Consider the following 22,800-nt stretch of genomic DNA (forward strand, 5'->3'; position numbering starts at 1 on the left):
AGCATGAAGAGACATATGAATGTTTAGCATATCTGACATGTAAATACCTTGCAATGCTGGCTACAAAAGTGCTGTGTGAGCCTGTTCTCACTTTCAGGTGAGACTGTAAATAAGAAGCAGTCAGCAGTATCTCCTGTAAATGTAAACAAACTTGTTTGTTTTAGCAATTAGCTGAACAAGTAGGAGGACTGAGTGGACTTATAGGCACTAAAGTTTTACATTGTGTTATTTTTGAGTGCAGTTATGCAACAACAAAAAAAACTACATTTGTAAGTTATACTTTCACGATGAAGAGATTGCACTACAGTACTTGTATGAGGAGAATTGCAAAATACTATTTCTTTTGTTTATCATTTTACAGTGCAAATATTTGTAATAAAAAATATAAAGTAAGCACTGTACATTCTGTGTTGTAATAGACAACATATTTGAAAATGTAGAATATCCAAATACATTTAATATATTTTTATATACATGTATAAAATTTATTTAATACATTTCACCTGGTATTCTATTGTTTAACAGTGCAATTAATCACAATTAATTTTTTTAAATCACAATTAATATTTGCAGTTTACTTACGCAATTAACTCAATTAATCACCAGACCTAATAAAATTTCATTCAAAGCAGGTGTCATTGAGGAAAATTAAGCCAATTTTTGATGAAGGATGGATCTGAAATGAAGACATGAAACTTCATGTTTTCACTGTAAAAGTTAAAGGCAAATTTTGCAGACAAAACATCACCTGGAACAAAATTATGAAAGTTTTCCTTCTAAGGACTTTGGCTGCTGTGTGGGGCTCTCCATGTCACTGGAGTCACAGCTCACGGAAGCTAGTTTCAATTGAAGGGTGCCAAAGGCACAATCTAGAATTAAAGAATTTTCAAAGGACCCCCTGAGGCTTTAAGATTAACAGTTTAAATGTATACAGGACTTTACTTTCTTCGATGTTCCTTTCATGCTTAAGGAGCCTTAGACACTTTACAATCTCTACACATCTGATACTTCTGTCATGGACATGAAGCACAGTATTAAGCATTTAAAGCATCAACCAAATGGCACACTTACTGTGGGATGAGGAAAGTTTAGTGAAGGTCACCAGGGCAAAGCCTACTTATATAGAGTGCCCTGAGATCTGGCCACAGATCTTTAATGTCCACACAGAGGAGGCCAGGCCTCTGCCTTTAAAAAATGTTTTAGATAAAATCTTAATTCTTGATGTGGCAAAGCTTAAAATAATAAAGGGACACAAGAAAAAACTAACTCAGGAACTGGTTTCAAGGCACCTCTTTTGGGCAGAATTAAATACCTACTGTACTATATGTCCTGGGATGAGTAATTGTAAGGCAGTCAGTAATAAGACCCAGAATGCTTAATCGACTAACAGAATACGAAAGAGATGTAGCATACTGCCAACAGACACAAATGCTTAGTTTTATCTAAAATTAAAACTGTATATCATTTGCACACACAAAGCTTCAGCTTAACTGAGCTCAGGTAGGTGCTAAAAAACCATTTTCAGAGGGAAAAAATGTTATCAAACTCTCTCCACCATTTGTCTGTGTAGTCTATTGAGACTGTCAGATCTTCAGGATAGGGGTAGCCTTTTGATATGTGTTTATGCAGCTTCTAGCACAGTGGCACTCCAATTTCGGCAGAAGGCCTCTAGATGCTACTGTTATATGAACAGTCATAAAATGTAATAAATATAAATAATAATTTAGAGGAAGAACTCCCATAAAATAGTAAGATGTTAACAAAAAAAATTAAAGGGGACTCAAAGTGAGACATTGAAAGGTGAGACATTGCCCAGTTCTCCAACAAGAAAAGAAAGAAAGTTTCCTCAGCCACTTAACAAGATTGCTAACAATCCAAGTGTCCAGATTCCAGACAACTAACGAGGAGGGCAAAGAATAATTTCTTTGGTGGCCTTTATAGATGCTAGCAATTCTGGTTACTTACATAAAATTATTGTGGTGGGATATAGTTCTGAGTACTGTAGTTAAATTATTCTTGATCCTGTGGTTAAATAATTGGTGCTGTCTTGCTTGTTAGCAATTCAAGAGACTGTGGTTACATTTTTGGTGTGTTTGGTACCTTTTATTGCTGTGTTCTCAGGATACTGTGGTCAATTACTGAGTCTCATGCTGTTTTACTTGCCTGCTAATAAAAAAAACAAAAAACTCATCTTTGCATTTTCTAGGATGTCACAGTGTTAATGCTGGTGATTATGTCCAGTTGGGAAACACTAGTATGTAAATGAGCTGGTGAATATTAGAGGTGTGCAAAGTTCTGCCATTTTGATTCAGCTCACATAATGCTTTAGTCATTGCTTTAGTCACTCAAAACCCACCATCTGAACTCAAAGATTTGCTTGGTTTCAACCTCTTCTCCACTTTCCTCACTCCTCCCATCTTTTCACATCTGTTTCTCCCTTAACTAGCCTTTTTTACCCTCTCAGTTTCTCACTTGCTCTTTCCTCTAACCTCTTAACCCCTTCTTTTCTCTTGCCCAGCTCAGAGCTATTGCCCACTCCCTCAACAGCTCCCACCACCACCACGAAAGGTTAGATCCATTGAAGAAGGCGATCCAGTTCAGGTTCTCAGCATCTGCTCTTTTGGCCAGCTGCAGTGGGGGAAGTGACTGGACTTGGTAGAAGTAGGAAAGAAGAAGGGACCTGTAGCTGGGGTTAGGTAAAATTTTGGGGGGCCTACTAAAACCAATGCATTAGTAAAGGATTGGTGGATAGAGCACAGCAGAGCGGATAGAGTCAGAAGATAGGAAGGATACCTATACTATACCTACAGTAGTGGATAGTATTTGGCAAGGCTGAAGCACAGAAAGTGGAGAGTCTCCAGGAAACAGAGGGGTAAATGCAAATTGTGGTGAAGTGAGCTATGGAGACAGCATACAAATATAGTCTCACTGAATTCAAGGGAATCTTCATTACTTTCAACCAGGAGTAAGAATTTTGCCCATAAAAATGATAATTTCAGAACAGTGGGGAACAAAGGAAAGCTTGCCTGGCCACTGTAAACTATGCATGATATGCGACTAGAAAAATTCACTTGGCAGTGCTGCTAATCTGGCATTTTTCATTAATCTTAAATGGTTTTTGTTTTTAAAGATTCTAAATCCATAATCATTCTCTCAAGAAGCCAAAATAGTAACTGTTCCTAGAATTCACACATTAAATCAAAATTAAAAAGAAAAGTGAGAGGTGGTGATGGCATGTCACAAGGCCCTCTTAGAATAGCACATTCTTACACTATTCCTGCTCAGGAAAGGAGTCCATTGATTTCACTGAGCCTCATGGAGCAGCAACTAACCTGGGGCCCGATTCTGCCACCTTTCCTTGTGGGATTATTTATGTGAGTCAGTAACACAGAATCAGGCCCTTATTGAGTAAATGGAGGCGCGTATGGCCCCATAGGTCTGTATATTTTCCCCTAGAGTGACTGCTAGTACATTTTACGCTTTTGGGAAAGTGGATAAACAACTATAAAATGAGAAGGAGTGACAGGGATGAAGGGACAACCAAAATCAAAATAATTTAGCAATTCTATAACTTCTTGCTCTCTGCTATTGAAAAACTGCTAAATTATGTTATGGCTATTTTTAAAGAAATAATGCTTATTGTATAGGCATAATTGTGTTCAAGTAGTATTCAAAACTGTATTCCTCCTGATTGCCCCTGTATGTGTACGTCTACACTGGAGTAAGAGACCTGAGGCATGCCCAGGACTGGCCTGGGTCAGCTGACATGGGCTCTCAGGGCTGGGCCGTGCAGGATAAAAATTGCTGAGGTGTCTCAGGCCGGAACCCAGGCTCTGGGATCCTCCTCGTTCCTGGGGTCCAGAGCAAGAGATCTAGCTGAGCCCGAACATCTACACTGCAATTTTACAGCGCCGCAGCCGAAGCCCTGCGAGCCCAAGTCAGCGGACCCAGGCCAGCTGCAGGTATTTAGTTGCTGTGTAAATGTAATCTGAGACCAGATTCTGCTTGCCTTACTCATATGAATATTCCCATTGACTTCAATAGGAGCTTTGCCTGAGAAAGATGTGCAAGATCATCCCTTTCGAAATGAAAGCATTATGAAGTGTCAAATTGCTAGAGGAAACATATCAATATTCCAGAGAAATCATGGACTATTAATACATCTATTTCTTTAATTGATTAAATTAGAGTCAACCGTAATCTTGATGTCACAGATCATCATAGGATGTAAATGTAATAAATGCACCAAGGCATACTGGTCTAGCACAAAACCACCCACCCACCCACAACACAACTAATTGTTGGCTATCGTTCTCTTGTTCAGCATGAGCCAAATTCTTTGCTGGAAGAGTTCTGTTGACTTCAGTTTAGCTCTGCCAGTTTACATGAGCAAATAACTGAGCCCATACTCCGTAGCTGTCATAATAGCAAAAGGTAAATTTTATTAGTTTTTTTCCCCCGTACTTTGTGCCCTATTAGAGAAGCCATTTTCTATTTCTATGTAAAATAGAAGTCTCAACATTTTATTTTCTTGGTATTTTTTCACACTATCAATTCTGCCATTGGAAAAAAAAACATCAGCGAGAAAAATGTAGGAAGCGATACTTTTAACATACATATCAAGTTCCCACTACAATGTCCGATTGTCTAAACAAATCAAGGAAGAGTACTAATTTAATAAAGCTCTATTTTATGAAAATTATTAATATGTCATGTCTTAATTGGTTTGTGATATACGATACCACTGTTTAGAAATTCAGCAGTTTACCAACTCTGAAACCATACATGTCAACAACAAAAAATGAACTATGACAAGATTCAATTTTTTTTTACTGAAGTGTTGTGTTAACTATCTTAAAGAACGAGACAAAAATAATGTGCAAGAATTATTGGTTGTAAATCTATTTTCAGCTATTTTCATGGCTATCCAACCCCACACCTAACGATGTGGCCACAAATGAAGATGAAGCTTCATTAATGAGAAAATATAATGAATACATTACCCTCTCAACAGGAGCCAATCCTGTATTCCTTGCTCAGGATAAACAGCCATTGATTCTAATGGGAGTTTTTCCTGAGTAAAGAGTGCAGGAATGGGGCTCCTTGAGCTAAATCTTGTTTTTCTCAGCCATGTAATCCATTAAATAGTGACACTATTCACATGAATCAACTGAGCAGGATTTTGGCTGAAGTGATATTTGTAGCACGAGTTATATGAAAACAGGATCTGTAAACTAAGTGGCATCTTCTTTGCCACTAAGGACATTTATAATTATATATAGATGTCTCAGTGTGCTTTGCAGTAGAGCATCACTAATTCGTGATAGTGAGTGAGAGCCATTAATGAATAGCTCAAAATAGCAAATAAGGGCCCACTCCTGCAAATCTTACTCCTGAGTAGTTCCACTGACTTCACTGGGATTAAGTGAATTGTATCAACATCATGTCTTTAGCGCTAAAGATATCTTATCCTGAATAAGGATGGCCAGGTTAATACCAAATAGCCAGATTCTGTCGTCCATACTCTTGTTGTATAGTACATTACTGTGAGAGCAGCAGTACGGAAATTAAGGGACTGCTCAGAGAGCAAGATATTATGGGGTGTGAGAATGGGTGGCAAAATTTGACTTTGTGATTAAAAACAGTGAAGAATGCAAGGTGAATGAATAAAAATGTACATTGCTCCTTTATTTTGTCAATGGAGGGTTATAAGTCATACTCCATTGTTTCCTAGTAAATGTAAAAGTAGTAAAAGAATGCAATAATCTTAGTAATACGAGACTTTCCTACAGCACCTGCTATTAAACTTTTGCTCAGAGGTAAGGAATTCTGTGTGAATTATAAAACAATTGTGGGGTCTGAGAAGGGAAGCTACAGAGATTCAAAAAAATCATTAGCTTAAAATAAAACCCTAATCACATATTGCTAATTTTGCATACACTCAGAACAAAATAGCTACATCCAATTAAGAAGCTGCAGTGAAATAATTCAGTGAGTTCAATGAATCACTTGAATTTGCAGCTTCTTCCTTGCTTTAAAGAAAGATGTGAACAGGATAGGGACCCTTCAGCACTGGAAAGGAAACATACTGAGTGCCTGAATGTTGGCAGCTCCCTTGCCGCAACACTGTCTGTTGCTTATGAAAAGCAGCTGTATCTGGAGGTGCTACTAGTGTCTGATTGTATGAAAACCAATATTTTCCAAAGCAGAATAATGCATGCTATATCTAGTCATTTATACAATCACTATGATGTGCCATTCAAGTGGAGACCTAAGAGACAATAGAGGACTGATGACTTAAAATGCTACTTTATCATTTGCCGTCCAGGAAACATGAATGCAGAAATGTTTCAGTCAGATGTGTGTGAGATATATACATATATATCCATATCCAAAGCAGGGGGAGGAAGGAGTTGTTGTTCACAGCCAAATCGGGTTACCTTCCTACTTCTATAACGGTAACTCTTTTATTTCAGCTCAACTTTGCTCTCCCCATCCTGAGGGCTGTCATTCTGACCCCAGCCTAGCATGGCCATGACCAAAGAAAACATCAGCAAACATTGTTGGGTGTCCCAGAATGAAATATGCAAATCTTTTCCTACTTCACTCTTGGCACAAAACTATGCACAAGAATTTTGCTAAAATATTAGACTAACAAGCCTTCTGACCCTCATTAGTACACTTTCACACAAGAGGATTTCTCCTGCTCAATCTCCTACTTGTGATTTTTATGAAGGGTTTCATTTTATCACTAACAGTTTTCACTTTGAGCTCTAATTTGACATCATCTGTTCAAACTTGACTAACTAAAATAGCAAGCAACTACATCCTTTATTCATGAAATCATTATTATTTTATTAATAATGGTTTTATTCCAGCTGTCTTTATGAGCAATTCCAGCAGAGAAATGCACCAGGCAATCATTTAAGATTACTGACTCCCTTAATCAATTTTTGATACTTTATTTTTTTTTAATGTTTAAAACCTTATCAATCCCCCTTACATCTACTCCTCTAAAAACAGTGTTGTCTTTGACAGTCTTGAAGAAGTTAATTAATTTCATTTTGGAAGGAAAGCTCTGTCAAGAAGAGAGGGACTACAAATCTGACTTTTTTAAATATAATAAAGTTGAATTTTAGACCTATGTGAAGTAGGGAGGGAAAGATCACAAAAATCATTTACACATTAGGGAGAGAAAAAGAGATGTGTATATGAATTGTGTCCTACCTCTCCTTGCCGATGATGGTGCTTTGGAGGTTTTCCCATCTGCCCTTGGATTTTGCCCTTCTTACTGCTCCCAAGTGCCAGTCCCTGGTGGATGCCTGCAGATCTGTTGGTTGCCTGTGTTGGAGCCTCCCCCATCAGGGTGGACTTGATTGAGTTCACCTTGGAGCTGGAGCTGTCTAGCTGGGAGCTCTCCACCATCATGATCACGGCTAGTAAGAGGAGACAGCAGGAGCACTTATTCCATATCAGCAGCATCATCTCCCCCTCCCCACCAAAAAAGGATTTAAAAAAACAGCAGAGGGATAAAAAGAAAAAAATTCTCCCAAAGTTTAACAAAACAACTCAATAGATTTCAATGCCACAAGCTCAGGAAACCGCTGTCCTGGGAGAGACAGGAAAAAGAATCCCCTAAAAAAAGTACAGTCTAAAAGAAATGAGCAACATTCAGTTCAAGTGAAGTGACGGCTTTTTTCTCCAGATTCTTGAGAAGTTCAGGAAATTTTTTTAGTGACTGGAGCAATTGCACCCAGGAAAGCTTCCCACCAGTGGAGTCACCCCGCAGGTTTGCTCAAACTTCAGACGAAGAGTCAGTTACTTATTTCCCCCCCACTCCTCCTCTCTTGCTACACAAGTCAGCAGGGAGAAAACTCAAACCAGATCCAATCCAAGCAGCACTGTCAAGGGCTGGGATTAGTTTTGTTTCTCTCTCCCTCCTTTTTATTCCCCTCCCTTCTTTCTTTCTTTTGCCTCAGTCTCTGTAGCCAGTGTTTGTGAAAATGACCCGTTCTCTTCCTACAGACTAGCTGGTGCTGGGGTGAGGGGCTCCAGGCATCCGGCAGACAAGCAGACAGGGCGAGTTCTGGGAACTGAAGACCTAGAGTAAGGATCACACAGGCAGAAACAGACAGACATCTAGACAAACTCACTGACAAACTCCTTAGCACAGCTCTCTACACACACTCACTGTTCTCTGACAGTCTCTCACTTTGCTCTCGTCTCCCACTGCCCTCTTTACTTTTTATAGCTTCCCACAATGGATTTCTCTTTCCTCCGCCCCCAGTTCAGAGTGACAAAGAGTGAAACTGATTCCCTTCTCATCCACCCCTTGCACCTACCTTCCCAACAGCAGATCTTTCTTCCCATTTTGGCTGGGAGACAGGAGAAGTATCCCCTGTCTTTAGGAACATAGGGGCTGTGTCTGTGTCCCCCTGAGTGACCAGCACACCTCCTGAACACATGTACATACACAGTGTTTCAGGGGTCAGCATACTCAAGGACATCACTTTTCACTGGGCTATCTGTAAGGCTCAGATGTTGGCACCAAGGCATGGTGTTCAGAATAAATCAGGAATTTCAGTGAGGTCCATGATGAGTTTGTGCTGCAATGGTGGCTCCCTCCTGCAGGTTTGGGCCCAGCTCCATAGGCACTGGAGACAGGTGAGGGGGCAAGGGGCCATATGCCCCATTTTTAAAAACCTGGACAGGAAAAAAAATATATACATGTATATGTGCTCCATCGTGGTCCAACCAGCCAGCCTGCACCCAGGTCCTGCTGTATGTAACATGCTGGCCATGTCCTGCTTTGCACTATGCAGCAGAACTCTACTGCCAGCAGCTGGAACTGCAGAAGTAGCTCCTCTTGGCATCAGGGACAGCCAGGTCTGGGATACAGGATGGACCAGACACTTGAAGTCTTGTTCTTGCTGGTACAGAGCTGTAGGAAAGATGGGCTAGGGCTCCAGCAGGGTCAGGCTGGTGGAAGAGGCTCCCTCAAGGGCTCTGGGAGGGTCAATGGGTGACCATTCTGTAACTTCCTCCCCCCACCTCTGCTGTGAAATTTACTAAAAAAAGCAAACAAACATAAATTATAGCTTTAATTTTCTGGGATGAGAGTAAAAGTTGGATCCTGCCAGAAAATGGTGCATTCTGCTAGATCCTGCCAATGTTTATACCCAGGCCCCCAAAATTCCACTGTCTAAATAAAAAATGTCCAATCATTAGTAGTGTGCAGAAAAATTCCACAATGAGACATCTTGGCACTGTAGCTCCACAAAAACACAGATCCAGGATATGAATCCTTTTGTATCCTGCCAATTTTTGTGCCCAAGCCTCTAAATTCCATTATCCAAATAAAGAACACATCCAAGTATCATCAGTATACCAAAAAAAGTCCTGAATACAGCACATCTTGGTACTGCAGTGCCACAAACTTCTGGATCTGGGATGTGGATTCTGGTAATTTTGGCATGCCGCTTCCCCAAATCCCACCACCTAAGAACCCAGTGTGCTAAAAAAAGTGTATGGCACATCTCAGCACTGCAAACAACCGGAGACAGGCAATGGAATTGGGGACTTGGGTGCAAAAATCAGCAAGATCTGGCTTTTACCTATTAACTGCAAGGGACTTACTGCAAAAGGCTCACCCTGGGTCAGTGTCTGTATTGCTGCAGACTAGTTACAAACCCTTGATTCCTTAGTGAGTGTGTGTATGTATAGTGAGTGACAGGAGAGGAGAGAACTATTTTTCTTGTAAGTTGCTTATTTACACACTTAAGTGTAAGCAATAACATTTTGGGAGGTGAGGAGTTCAATAACTTGGTCTTCACAGGTTCTTTTCCTTCCACAGGGCTACTCATCTGAAATAGAATCAATCATTTCCACTTATTATAGCCCCTTTACATGGGTAAGGGGGAGGAATAAATTAAGCTTCATTTCCCTTCTCCCTGTTAAATCAGCAGTTGTGTGAGAGGAGGGAAGGCATGCACGGAGGAGGGAGGGCAGAGAGACAAAAGCCCCTGGAACCAGCATCCTTTATTCTTGTGATTCTGTCAGCTCTCTTGCCTGGTTGCGAAGCTGTGGCTAGATCCTTTTTAAGGAGATAAGGAGCTGTGTCTCCAGCAATGACCTCATATGAAACATTGCCTTTTACAGTCTTTTAAAAGAACACAGAGGGCTGTTTCTGTCAACGTGTCCCAATTTTAGGCTTTGTGGTAATCTAGAAGGAGCTCCTGGTAATGGGGAAGTGAATCTATAAAAACTTCAACTCAAGCCTTTGATTATTTTTTTAAATCCAATTTTACATGGAGGAATTCTTTAAAATTTTTATTATCCAAAGAGTTTATCAGCTTCAGTACTCATTTTTAGTATGAATGGATTTAAAATTAGTTTCATTTCTCAGAAGTGGCAGATCAACTATAGAGCTTGGATCTTAAATCCATAGGGTCCTAAAATTGTGTTGAGTTTAGAGTCTGATTCCAGGGTCAGATAAGTCCTTGTTTTAAAGATGAAATTGACTTTATTATGGTCAGTACAAAGGTTTATAAATTTCACATTTTTCCTATCCTAGCCTTTGAGCAGGGAGGGAATGAATGTGAAATGAAACTTCATTAACAATCTGACAGTTTTTCTTGCTAACAGCATTTGTCTTTTGCCCCTTGTGGAGCCATGGATCAGGTTAGGAAATGAAGGATGGTTTTTGCATTTGCATCTGTGTATAATCATGGAAGGCATTTCTACAGGAAAATACTTTGAAATTTCCTTAGGAAGGAGAAAATAATCCCCCCACCCCCTGCTTTTGTTCACACACCTTTCCCTCATGTGATCTGGTTCATCAGAAACCTGTGAGAGAAAGCAAGGACAATCAGGGCAAAAGCAAAAGGCTACTTCTCATCAGGGGACTCATTCAGTTTACATATGGATGAGCTTTTCCACTTAACACCACCAGTCTGATTGGGAACTGGGTGGCAATTATTTAATGTGTTGAAAAGATCCTTCTCTGTAATAATTCTAAATCACTTAAACTTCACAGAAAACTAGTGAAGTGAGATCTGAACAGACTGCACACAGAAAGATCCCTACAACACTGCCAGGTAGAAACACCTGATCAGCTCTGATATCCCTGGAGGCGCATACACACAGGCACACTAGCCCCCACGTTCAAACATAAATCGTACTGAGATGGACAGACATGCAGCTCACTGGTTTAATCACTGCAGTGAGAGATGTCCTGCATTTCTTTCCTGCAGTCAGAAGAGTTCTCAAACGAGCATGCCAGGAGCTGAGGTATTACAGAGAACTACCACCATGGAAGGCACATCTCTTTCCAGTCTTCACAGTGGATTTCACAAAGCAGCCTTCCCTTAGCCTCAGTGAGCAGCGCTCACTTGCTTGTGATAAAGGAGCAGAAGGATAAAGTGGTGAGGTTTTGCAGGCTCCGCTCCCCATCTCAGTTATCACTCCCCCATGGTATACAAGATCAGTTTAGAACTCTGCTTAGGTACACAAACCTTCCCCCTGCCCTTACTTAAATTGATGGCACAACCTCTACCAGATTTTTGGCTTATGATCAGAAAGCTATGGGTGATTATACTAGACAGCCATGTGGGATGGAAAATGATCCTTGATTGACAGTTTAATTATTTCATAAGTACCTTTAGGGACAGACTGTCTCCTCTATGCTTTGTATAACTAGGAACACACTGTAAGCACTCAATAAGAGTCAGAACCTTCTCCCATAGAAGTACATGTGAGTTTGCCTACTAACTTCAGAGAAAAGAAAATGAGGGCCTACGTGAATTAATTTATTGGATTGTGGATCTGGTTCTGTTGTCCTCAATTAAGAAACATTCCCACTGAGTTCAACCTGATTTTTTGCCTGAGCTAGGGTGGCAGGATCAACCCCCATATTAGCACTCACTAATATTTATGTTTTTAAAAATACATTTTCCATTTATTTTAAGTAAAGATCAACAGAAATAGACAAATCAATGACAAGCAAGTTTGTTTGGGATATTGCCTCTTATGGGATTATAAAACAGTGGCGAGAAATGCAGAGAGAGTCCATGAAAATAAAAGCTACAATCTAATGACCTGTTCCAAGTAACAGCTCTCACTGAAATCAGTGGCCATTGAGGGTGCTGAACATCTCAGAGGAAGAACTGAGCACCTTGCTGGATTGCACTCTAAATCTGATGATTCGTCCTTAATTTTTTTTAAAAAAAGGCATACATTATGTATATAGCCTGAACACAAACCACAGGACAAGATTCTCAGTATTCCCCTGGGTATAGGTTCAAAGGAGACAGAAAAATGTGGGGGTTCAAAGGTGGTATAATAGATAGTAGAATGGCAATAGGATGTATTTGGCCGAGTTCAGTGGAGGGATGAATCAGAAATAAATGTGACCTAGAATAAGCATTGTTCAGAGGATGGGGGAAACCAACTGAGAATCCAGCAGTCCAAGGGGCTATAGAACCTATTTTATGATATGTTTCTTACATGAGATTCTTTGGAGTGAGGATTGCCTTGCAGGATTTGGAAAAAAGGTCTGCATTGTCTCTCCTTGAGATTTGATTTTTTCCATGAGGACTGAAGATGCAAATTTTGGGTTTCACTCTAAGTGCAGGAGGGCTAAGGGTTTCTCCACTTGCTCAGGGTGCATCTTTTGCTCCTATCTCACACACATCCCTTCCTAGAGCTCCTGTCCGTCTCTGCTCCTATCCACCTCTGTCCTTGGTCCTTTCTCCCTCCCCTCTGCTCCTATCCAAGCCCACCAATTCCTGCTTCACTCACCATCTGCACTTATTTACCATCTCCAGCCTCTTCTGCTTCCATCCACCCCACATACAGTCTCCTGCCCCCTCACCACTGCTGCCCCCTCACCTGCTGTCTCCCTCATCCTCTGGTTCCTGCATTGACCTTGCCACTTCATTCCTTCCTCCACTGCATTCAGCAGTGCAGCAGGTGGGTGGGGAGGCTGCAATCTCCCTGCTCAGATCCAGAATCTTGCCACAGCAGACAGAAGGAACAACTGCAGGGAAAGTTCTGTTCAGCCCCTGCATGCAGAGGCTAGAGCATGCTCACTCACTCTCTGGGGATGGCACATACAGTCTAGTCAGAGGATGGGGGCACGCTCAATATGAATGGAATCTTCAGATAATTTAGAAGCCGGACTAAGATCATCTCTACAGAGCACGTGCAAACATTTTTCAAAAGCTCATACCTTGAAGAAATTTTCACAGGGACAGCAAAAGCAACCCTTCTGACATGCCACTTCCCACATACTCCTGTCAAGTCCCTGCTCAAAGTATGGAGGTGCTAAAGCTTCTCAATGAAACAGTTGTACTTTGTGTTTTAAAAACATGGAGAAAACAATGTATTTTTTAAACAGTTCAACTGATTTATCTTACACTCCTCCCACACAAAAAACTAAATCAGCATGCAGCGAACACAGGTCATGAAAAACTTTTGCCCAAATGGGAAAAGTCTGGCAAAGTTATAAGCAACTGAAATAGGGTTTCATAATGGAAAGTGTTGGGAGAATATTAAGTATAGGTGGCACTACCAGCCTATAATACTAAGAATATTGCTCTACACAGAAACAGCTGAAAACTCAAATAGTGAATCCCAGCAAGATGCAAATTAGGCTGAGGGGTAACAATAGGGCTGGTCAAAATTTTTCCAAAGCTATTTTTGACAGTAAATTGGATTTTCAATTAAATAATCTTCACCATTTCAATTTTCCACAGAAAATTTGGAGTTCCCTAATGATCAAGCTATGGAGTCACTCACTTTTTCCTCTTGCCCCGTGAATGTTCTTGTTTCACCAAGAAAGCAAAAACACTTTGCTTTGGACTGATCCCAAACACATGTTTTGCTTTTCAATTCAGTCAGCAAACCTTAAAACAAAAACAAAAAACAAAAAAACAGTAGTGAGGGGAAAGTAAGCTTCCATTTTCCCCTTTGGGAAGAGGACAGCTTCAGAAGTTGAAATGTGATTAACTAAAGCTCTCTTATTTTTAAAGAAGTATGAAGTTATCTCCTTGATGAATTTATCCCTCAAGTTTGTCTCTGGACATTAACGTTTGCAACTTTTACTGAGCCTCTCATTCTCTGGGTACTAGGAAACCATTTTAGTGTATGAATGTTTTTAAACATACTGTTTCACATAAAAAAATACTTTAGACTTGTTCTAGAACTATATCAGGGTGTTTTCTTTAATTACAGCTGGTTGTGTATTTTTCATTCAACATGTTTTTCCCCAACCAACAAATGGGCTTCTTTTAAAACCTAGAAACTTTTGAAAAAAGGTTTCAGTTTTATGATTTTTCCCAGTTTTTTCCCCAAAACTTCAAAGAAATGAATTTTCAACATTATGTATTTTAAAATGTTAGTTTTTCATAATTTTGAATTCCCCCCTCCTTCTCCCTCTTTATGCCACAGAATGCATTAATTATGGCCAATTTGTCCACTTTTTCCATGACTTTCCTTTTCATTTTTCCTTTTGTCACTCTAAAACTTTAACTTTTTCAGAACATCCTCATCTCTTAGACTGGAAGAAGGAAAATTGGAAAGAAAGGAAAATTTAAAAAAATCCTGGAAATCATTTTACTCAATGACAAAAAGGAAGTTTTTAAACACACTTTTTGCTTAATTATGGGTATTAAAATTTGGTCCATATTTTGACAGCTGATGTAGTCTTTTCTGATATATATATTAGAGCTATTTTCCACTTTTGAACTTTTTCAAGGGTGTTGCAAACTTTGAGTGAAAGGATCTCAAAGAGCATTTAACTGACTAAAGTAACAACCTATATGTGAAAAATATTACAGGCCAGATTCTAATCTCACACATTTTACACTAGTTGCACCATAACGCAATTGACTTCAATTGAGCTATTCCTGATTTATACCAGCTTGAGTTCAGTTTCCGGTCCTAGGTTTTTATTCCCCTTAAATAAACGAAATTACCTGTTCTAATCTGCTTTTAATTCTGTGTAAAGTATTGTGGGATACAGATTATATGAAAGACATTATATAACATAAAGGTGTATTGTTTGTGCTTCTTTTAGGTTCTCCAGCTGCACTGAATTTCCACCACTCTGTGCAACAGCTCTCGCAGCCCAGATATAGCCAGTGCCTCCCTTAGCACTCCCACTAGGGCCAAATCAGCAGTTTAATTTCTTACTGAAAAAGACAATCATGGTCATTAAGCAGTTCCCAGTTTTGTTTGGGATCACTGAAGCGTGTTAAGGGATAGGCAACACTTGGATACCTAAAAGGAAGGAAAATAAACTGACTTCCCAATGCCCCTGTTGCCTTAGTACCTTAGCTGCCGAATATAGCTGTGCACTTTCACTTTCTATTTTAACGCCAATGGAAGTACTCATGGCAGACTAGCATGAAGGGTCTGATCCAAAGTCCACTGAAGTCAATGGAAAAACCCCCACCATCTTCAGTAAGCTTTGAATTGGGCCCTCAGTGCTTACAGAACTGGGGTTCAGATCCAGAGACAGGACACAGGCATCTAAATCCCAGATTTAGGCACCATTATGTACCACTGCAATTCACAAAAGCCCCACTTGGCTGTCACCTGATCCTATAGACACCTAACATTACTCTGCAGCTAAAGTGTTGCTGTGAAAGTGCCTATGTTTCTGCTTGTACATAATAGGTGTCTGGAGACCTATTACAGGTCTGCCCTTCAGAGTAGGGTTGCCAATTTTGGTTGGACATATTCCTGGAGAGTTAATCACATGACAGTCTTGGAATTAAAGATTAACTTCTGGAGACTCCAGACCAACCCCAGGTCAGGAATCCTCAAAATAGGTGAAGGTAGGTGTGGTAACACCTATCTTGCCTCTGGGGCCTAATCCAATAGGTGTGCTCAGCATATGCCTACTAGGTCAGGGCCTATTCAAAAGCAGGAGGTGGTGGCAGCTCCTGCCTTAACTTTTAGCCCTGTAGTCAGAGCATGCACCTGGGTTGTGGGAGATCCTAGTTCCATTCCCCTTTCTGCCACAAGAGTGCCCTAGCTACAGAATATAGCTCCTGAAAAGGGAACAGGAGATGTCATGTTCTCTGATAGTTTAGCCTAATTTCTAGCACCTCATTCCACATCGGAATGGAAGCAGAGGATGCAGTAATTTATAAAATGGCTTAAAAATCCATGTTGAATTATTCAGACAGGTGTGTATTCAGTTTTATTCTTGTTGGTCGTTACACGAGTTCACCTCCTTGATTAAAAACAGTACAGAACTGTGTAGCAGTATTAACTAATTGCATGGTAGCCTGACGGGCTTGGCCAATCACAATTCAGGATTTACACAGCTCATTTGTTAATAGTTGTTAACCTTTCAGGGTCGGGAATCACAATCTCCCTGGGGCAAAAATTGTTGGCCAGGAATATGCCAGAAACAGGGTGTGTTAATGTCCACCCTGAGGCTATCACTGATCTTTTCCAGCACAAGCATTACTCATACATGGAAACTATTTAAGATTTGGCATTTTGATCAGCCAAAGGTGAACTTGGTCAGTAGAAGTTTATAATTTACATGAAAGGAAGGTCAGGACAATTAAGCCAGTCATGGAGTATTATCATTCCTGGTCACTAACCATGAATCTATGACTAATCACAAGGAAATGCTTCTAACTATACCCCATCCCACACTCAAAAGAAATGATCAGTATGGACAAATATTGCTTTCAGAAACTAAAATTGGGTTCCCAATTAATTTAAATAAAATTATCCCAAAATATTCTTAAATATACTTTCACCCATTCATTGAATTAAAAGTGGAATCCAAGTTGCATTGATTGCCCTTTCCACTACTCGGTTTATCTCAGATCCCATCACAGAGAAAGAGGAACCAAAAGGAAAGATTTTGGTACAGAACAAGCTAGTTCCATTCCATTGTTGGGGATTCAAAACTGGAAGGTCTTATTCACTCTAACGGTAATCATTAGGTACCAGAGAGGAAAGCAGCAGATAAAAGGGTGTAGGAAGATTCAGTCACTTTTATTTAGTGACATAACCAGTCAGAGAAAAAGGCTTCTATTCCCTAAAAGTTATTGTACTATGTGGCAAAGAAAACTTTGCTATGGTAATTAAATGTAAAGATCATCAGGCAATATTGTTACAAGTCAAATAATCACAACTCTGCTGAAGTCCATGGAGTTACATCAGGGATGAATTTGATGCAGAATGTGTATTTCTCACTATTAAAGGACCAGCTTTTTTGCTTTATGCTGCACCAGTGATGGAAAGTAACCATACAGAGGTCAGGCTAGTCATCACAGTAGTACTTTCTGGCCTGAAAATAATAATAAATAATAATAATAATAATAAATCTATAAATTTGGCTTAATTGACCAGTCAGCCATGTTTACAGCTATTTGACATTGCTGACCTGGTGGCAGCTGAAGCATGTTGATGGATCCCAGCCCAAATACTTGGGATGAAATCCTGGCTCTGAGTAAATGACAAAACTCCCATTGACTTCAGTGGGGTCAGAAATTCATCCTTGGTCTCTTGGAATCACCATAGAATGGATTCTCTCATCTATCTCTATTGGAGAGAGAAGAAAGAGGCAACAGACTAGGACCAGGAACAAAAGGGAAGTAGTGGTTCTGTGGCATGTTCTGCTTCTCCCCCTGACCTTGCAGAAGCCCCTCTGCAGGACTATGGCTGAACTGAAGCTCTTCTGAGCTCAAAGTGCTGCTCAGGCATTCTCTAACAGCAAAATATGGTGTATATGTGGCACATGCAATTTTCAAAGATCATAATACAGTCAAACCAAAACTTAATTTTGCTGTAACACTCAAAGCCACTTCTCAACAATGACCGTTTCCTTACCAAAATTGAACCGTCTATCCCCAGCTGCAAAGTTGCTAAAAAAGTTTGAATATTTATAGTTGGGAAAGTCTAGCTGGGGAAAGTCCCCAACTTCCCTCATAGTCAAGCAGCTAAACCATTTTTGCTCAGAATTCCCAAAGAAAAACAATCTTAAATAAAACTCAAACCTCAAGGATGAAAACTTCAGAAAGTTATGAGGGGTGGAAAACAGGGGTTAGAAGGAAACTAGCTATAATACAAACTAAGAAAACTGTTATTTTCACACTTTTTCTGATATATGTGGAATCAGATCTGAACATTTTTATATCAAGTAAACTCATACAGTCATTATGTTTTCTGCCTAAAACTAGATGGGGCAAAAGATTTTTCTTTATCTAATTTTGGGAGTCAGGTGCAAAGTGTGAAAATAGGGGAAAAAATTAACAGTGGAAAAAATAGTCCAATATTTTTTCACAGAACTACTGAATGCAGTAAGATATCAACTCAGTTTCAAGAACAAGTCCAGAAGCCAGAACTCAGGGGTGGGGAGTATAGGCAGGATTAACATTTCAGAGCAAATAGGAAAGTAGGACTGCCCAAGGCACATCAAAATAATTGACTTAAAAGTTGTGCTGCCATCTCAAAAAGGTTCTGAAAAATGTGTAAATGCTTATTTACACCTAACCAGACTGTCCTGAGTTCTGCAAAATAAGGTTATGAAAATAGGTTCTCCTATGAGGTTTCCACTATTTCTTGCACTCGTAAGGCTAACAATACTGTAAGGACAGCCATTCTCATAAGGATAAACTTGCTGTTGTGCAGAAAGCCAGCACAAGCTTTATCTATGTACCATTTAAGTCCTATTTTTGGTTCTTAGGACTTAAGGAGGGACTTCAGGGGAGGTAGAGAGATAATGTCATTGTTAGGATTTTTGGCTCTTCCCCATCCCCTCCAAGCTGAAATTAGGAAATATAGAATGAATGAAAAACACTGGGTTAAAAGCCCAACATTCAAAACTGACAAGGCTTTGAAATAAATTGCAGCAATTTTTGGATGTAGTACATTATATCTACAGAGTGTGTAATCTGGAAACATCTCAGGTAGAGATCTAGCAGTGTCTTTTTTGCCACATGTTCTCCAGTCTTTCTGCATGATCATGCTCAATTCTGTTTCCTATTTTTCTTTAAAGATAGAACTAAATTGATATTGTAGTGAGCATAACTATCTAGAATGTGCTAAACACGTTTTCACCTTAAATATATTTTAATGAAATCAAAAGCAAAGTGTGAAAATTCCTTGGTGAGTAGATACTACAGTCATGAGCTCACTAAATAGATGAAATCGGTTTAATCCATCCATCCCATGCAGATATTTAATCTCTATACTACATTTGCTAAAACTATTTGTTATTTATAATTTCTTGTTAGACTACCTTGTGAGACCCATATAGATGTAGATTGGGTCACTGTGGAGGAACTTGTTGGATGTGAATGAGGGAAAAGAAACATAATTGTTCATAATGAAACCAAGAAAAATAAAAGTACGAACAATGGTTCAGTTTGGGTTTGGTTCAAGATTGTGGAGAAGGTTCAAGCTAGTTCTCATTCAACCCAAAAACTTCCTTCATCCTTGCTTGAAAGTCAGCTAGATGGGCAGTTACAAGAGGGCACCAGACAGTAATGTCAAACTATATATATTTTTAAGGGATTTATCTGCAGGGTCCAGATGAAGCAAGTACAAGGGATCCAAAAATTCCAACTTTGGTCTTACTTTAGATTGTCTGTTTTTGTTTTTATCTTCTAGGCAGAGGGTGCAAATACAAGATACCAATACAATGAGCTATTGCTGCTACATTCCCCACCATTTCCACAGCTACTTTCTTCCATCTGTATTACCCTGTGGTTGTGGATGGGAGGGCAGTAAGGAAAAAACTTGTCTTTCAAATAGGGTCAGCTAATGCCTGGCTAGTCTAAGAGGTGGGGGAGGGTACAATTGCTATATTGCATCTGATTTGTTTATCCAGTCCCTTCTCTCCTCTCCACTGCCCTCCACCCCCCTTCCCCTGCCTAGTTTCTTTCAGTCCTAGGGTCACTTGATGGAAGAGCTCTTCCAAATTCATCCCTGGAGAACTCCACTGAAGTCAGTGGAATTACAACAGGGTGCATTTGATCCCTTGCCTTTTTCACTAATATCACCATGGGCAGCTCAATGCTTCTGCATAACAAGTACCAGAATACTGAAAAATTACAGCTGCCAAGAAATGCAGAACAAACAGATTTACATGTTTTCCCCTTTATTTCCATCATTTGACCCATACTTTTTAGTCCTAGGAGAAACTGCAACTATATTTACATGTTTAATCTAGAAGAAATGTTAACTTTTGTTTAGATGGCTATGGAGACTTCGATCTTTGACTTTGATTTTCTAATTTTTTTTAAAGCAAAACAATGTATTAATGAAAACATTGAAATTGTTTGTTTTAAAGACTATTTCACGTTTATGTTTGATTCTTTCAGCTCCTGCTAGATCTTCTTTGGCTTCCCGGAAGTTTTGGAACTTTAGTTCAAAGTCCAAAAAATTAACTTATTAATTAAATTATCCCAAAAGTGTAGGCACTCAAATCACTCAGATTGCCCAATTCATTTCAACCCTGGTTGATTTTGAATCACAGAATTATCTGGCACTAGCAAGGCATTAGAGCTTTGTTACCTACCTACACAATTAGAAAGCTCCAAGAATGGAGAAAGGAAATCTGGGAAGCAAGAAATTAAGGATTTTGATGAATATGCATCAAGATATACAAGATAAAAATAGTACAGGAAAAAAAGAAAAATTATAATAAGAATGGGGGGGTATTTAATTATCTATTAGGCTTTACAATTAAAAAACCCCAAACAAAACCCGGAACATTTTCACAAGCCAGATCTGATTCCTTTTAGATGCCAAGTATTACCCTTGGTGGTCATTTTTTTTCCCCCAAAATGTTGATTGCTCACTATTCGAACTGAGCCTTGGCTGCCAATATATGAAGAGCATTTAGTACCTTCATTTTTTAACATAGACAAACACACACCTGAACCATAGAATCCACCCAATGTTTTATGGACTATATGCAGGGGTGAAAGTGGGCCAGTACAGTGTACCAGTAAGAAACCAGTACTGGCCCATATGCAGCCGATAACCTCGCTGCCCCTTTTGCCCCCACAAGTCGGTGGCCCTGCTGGTAGGGTTCCTACAGGCAGGGCTGCCGACTTGTGGGGGTGGAGGGGGCACAAAAGGGGCAGCTGCCCCAGGGCCAGAGATTTAAAAGGGCTCCAGGCCACTGCTACTGTGGCAGCAACCCCAAGCCCTTTTAAAATTGAAGCCCCAGGCAGTGCGGACCAGACAGCACGAATAGGCTGGCTGGGGGATGCTCACCCCCAGCCCGGCCACTTCTACTCGAGGCCCCACCCCTTCTGGGGGCCTATTCTGGGCCCCTGTACCGGTAAGAATATTATATTACTTTCACCCCAACTATATGTAAATAAGTTGTTGGTGATATACCATTAGAATGGTCTTTAACATTTCTTCTGTCATTAATTCAAAGAATTTCTTGCAGATGGAGGATAAATGGTCACCGATACTGAAATATTGCAAAAAAAAAAAAAAAAAAAAAAAAGAGATTGAGTGTGATCTGTTTCCTGTTGTAGATCAATGAGGTTTGATGTTAATTTTGCAATTCCTTGTAAATTACATCAAAAATCTTTGTAATGGGGTTACACTAACATCTTGTGAGTGCCCCCTGGCCAAGAGTGTGGCCTGCAGACTCTACCTGTTTGTGGAGGGTCTTTGCTGACTCAGCCCTCCGGCCGAGTCACACACAGCTGTATGTGAAATACAAACAAAGCAAACCCCTTCCAGGGTACAAGTCCAACTGGGCCTATCTCTATAATGTCTCTTGATCTATAGCCTTATCTTTGGGCTCACGCCTCAATCAATCCAGAAGGGCCTATCACAGTACCCTGATTTGAACTTTCTCAAATTGTCCCTGCTCTTCAAGTAATCCTGGTATGGGGCATATTCCCCAGTGCTCCCTCTCTGGAGACTATTTCCCTCTGAGCCTTTCTGGTCACAGCTCTTCAGCTGGGCCACTAGAAGAGTTCAGTCCCCTTTCTGGGATGCATCCAAGTCTCAGTCCCTTTCCTAGTGGCAGAGAGGGGGCACCCAGGCCCATCCTTTACTCTTGGTCCCAGCCCAGGGATCCTATGGATATAGCTGTCTGCCATATCCCTTTAAATAAACTGTGTTGCTGCTACAATTCCCTGGGCCATTTCCCATGGCTCCAACACATTCTTCACCCTTACCTCAGGGCCTTGTCCAGTAGAGTCCTAGCAGCCACCCCATAGCACCATCCACTCTCCTCCAGCTCTAGCAGGGAACTGATTTCAGTCTGGCCCTACAGTTCTTATACTAGCCTGCTGGACCCTGATTGGTTGCTTCCCACACAGCCACTTTAGGCAGCTTGGAGGACCTCTCTACTGCCCTTTTCTGAAGCAGGGTGTGGCAGGGCCACAAGGCCTTTAGCAGGGGGCCTCAGAGCCCAATCCAGCCTGTCAGAGTCCTATACACATATATCATCCTTAAGTATCACAAATATGTATCATTCCATTTTAACTGTATTGCTTTACCTGAAAAAGACTTATTTTTCTACATTGGCCCTAAAGGAAATAAAAAGGATGTTTACTGCTCTAATATTTGCTTACCAGTATTTGTCTTCTTTATACAGAACCTATTCATCAAATCGTATATGCCCTTTCCCCTAGATTCATAGGCTCATAGATATTAAGGTCAGAAGTGACCATTATGAACATCTAGTCTGACTTCCTGCACAATGCAGGCGACAGAATCTCATCCATCCACTCTCACCTATGTCTGAGCTATTGAAGTCCTCAAATCATGGTTTAAAGACTTTAAGGTGCAGAG

General features: G+C 40.2%; 1 protein-coding gene across 2 annotated transcripts in view; it reads right to left on the reverse strand.

Moving 5' to 3' along the window:
- Positions 1 to 22,243, reverse strand: part of DKK2 (dickkopf WNT signaling pathway inhibitor 2) — a 72,793-nt gene extending 50,550 nt beyond the window's left edge. Inside the window, exons 1-3 of one of the 2 annotated variants that reach the window (XM_043513309.1) lie at positions 22,182 to 22,243; positions 13,798 to 13,904; positions 7,228 to 8,703 (exon numbers count right to left, since the gene is read on the reverse strand). In XM_043513309.1, coding sequence (XP_043369244.1) covers positions 7,228 to 7,485 — 258 coding nt within the window. In that variant the 5' untranslated portion in view covers positions 7,486 to 8,703; positions 13,798 to 13,904; positions 22,182 to 22,243. Of the gene's footprint in view, positions 1 to 7,227; positions 8,704 to 12,888; positions 13,138 to 13,797; positions 13,905 to 22,181 lie in introns of those variants that run through there. The other variant, XM_038399952.2, reaches the window with a different exon arrangement.
- Positions 22,244 to 22,800: the final 557 nt, after the last annotated feature.

Source organism: Dermochelys coriacea, chromosome 4 (assembly GCF_009764565.3).
Source record: "Dermochelys coriacea isolate rDerCor1 chromosome 4, rDerCor1.pri.v4, whole genome shotgun sequence".
Classification (NCBI taxonomy): domain Eukaryota; kingdom Metazoa; phylum Chordata; order Testudines; family Dermochelyidae; genus Dermochelys; species Dermochelys coriacea.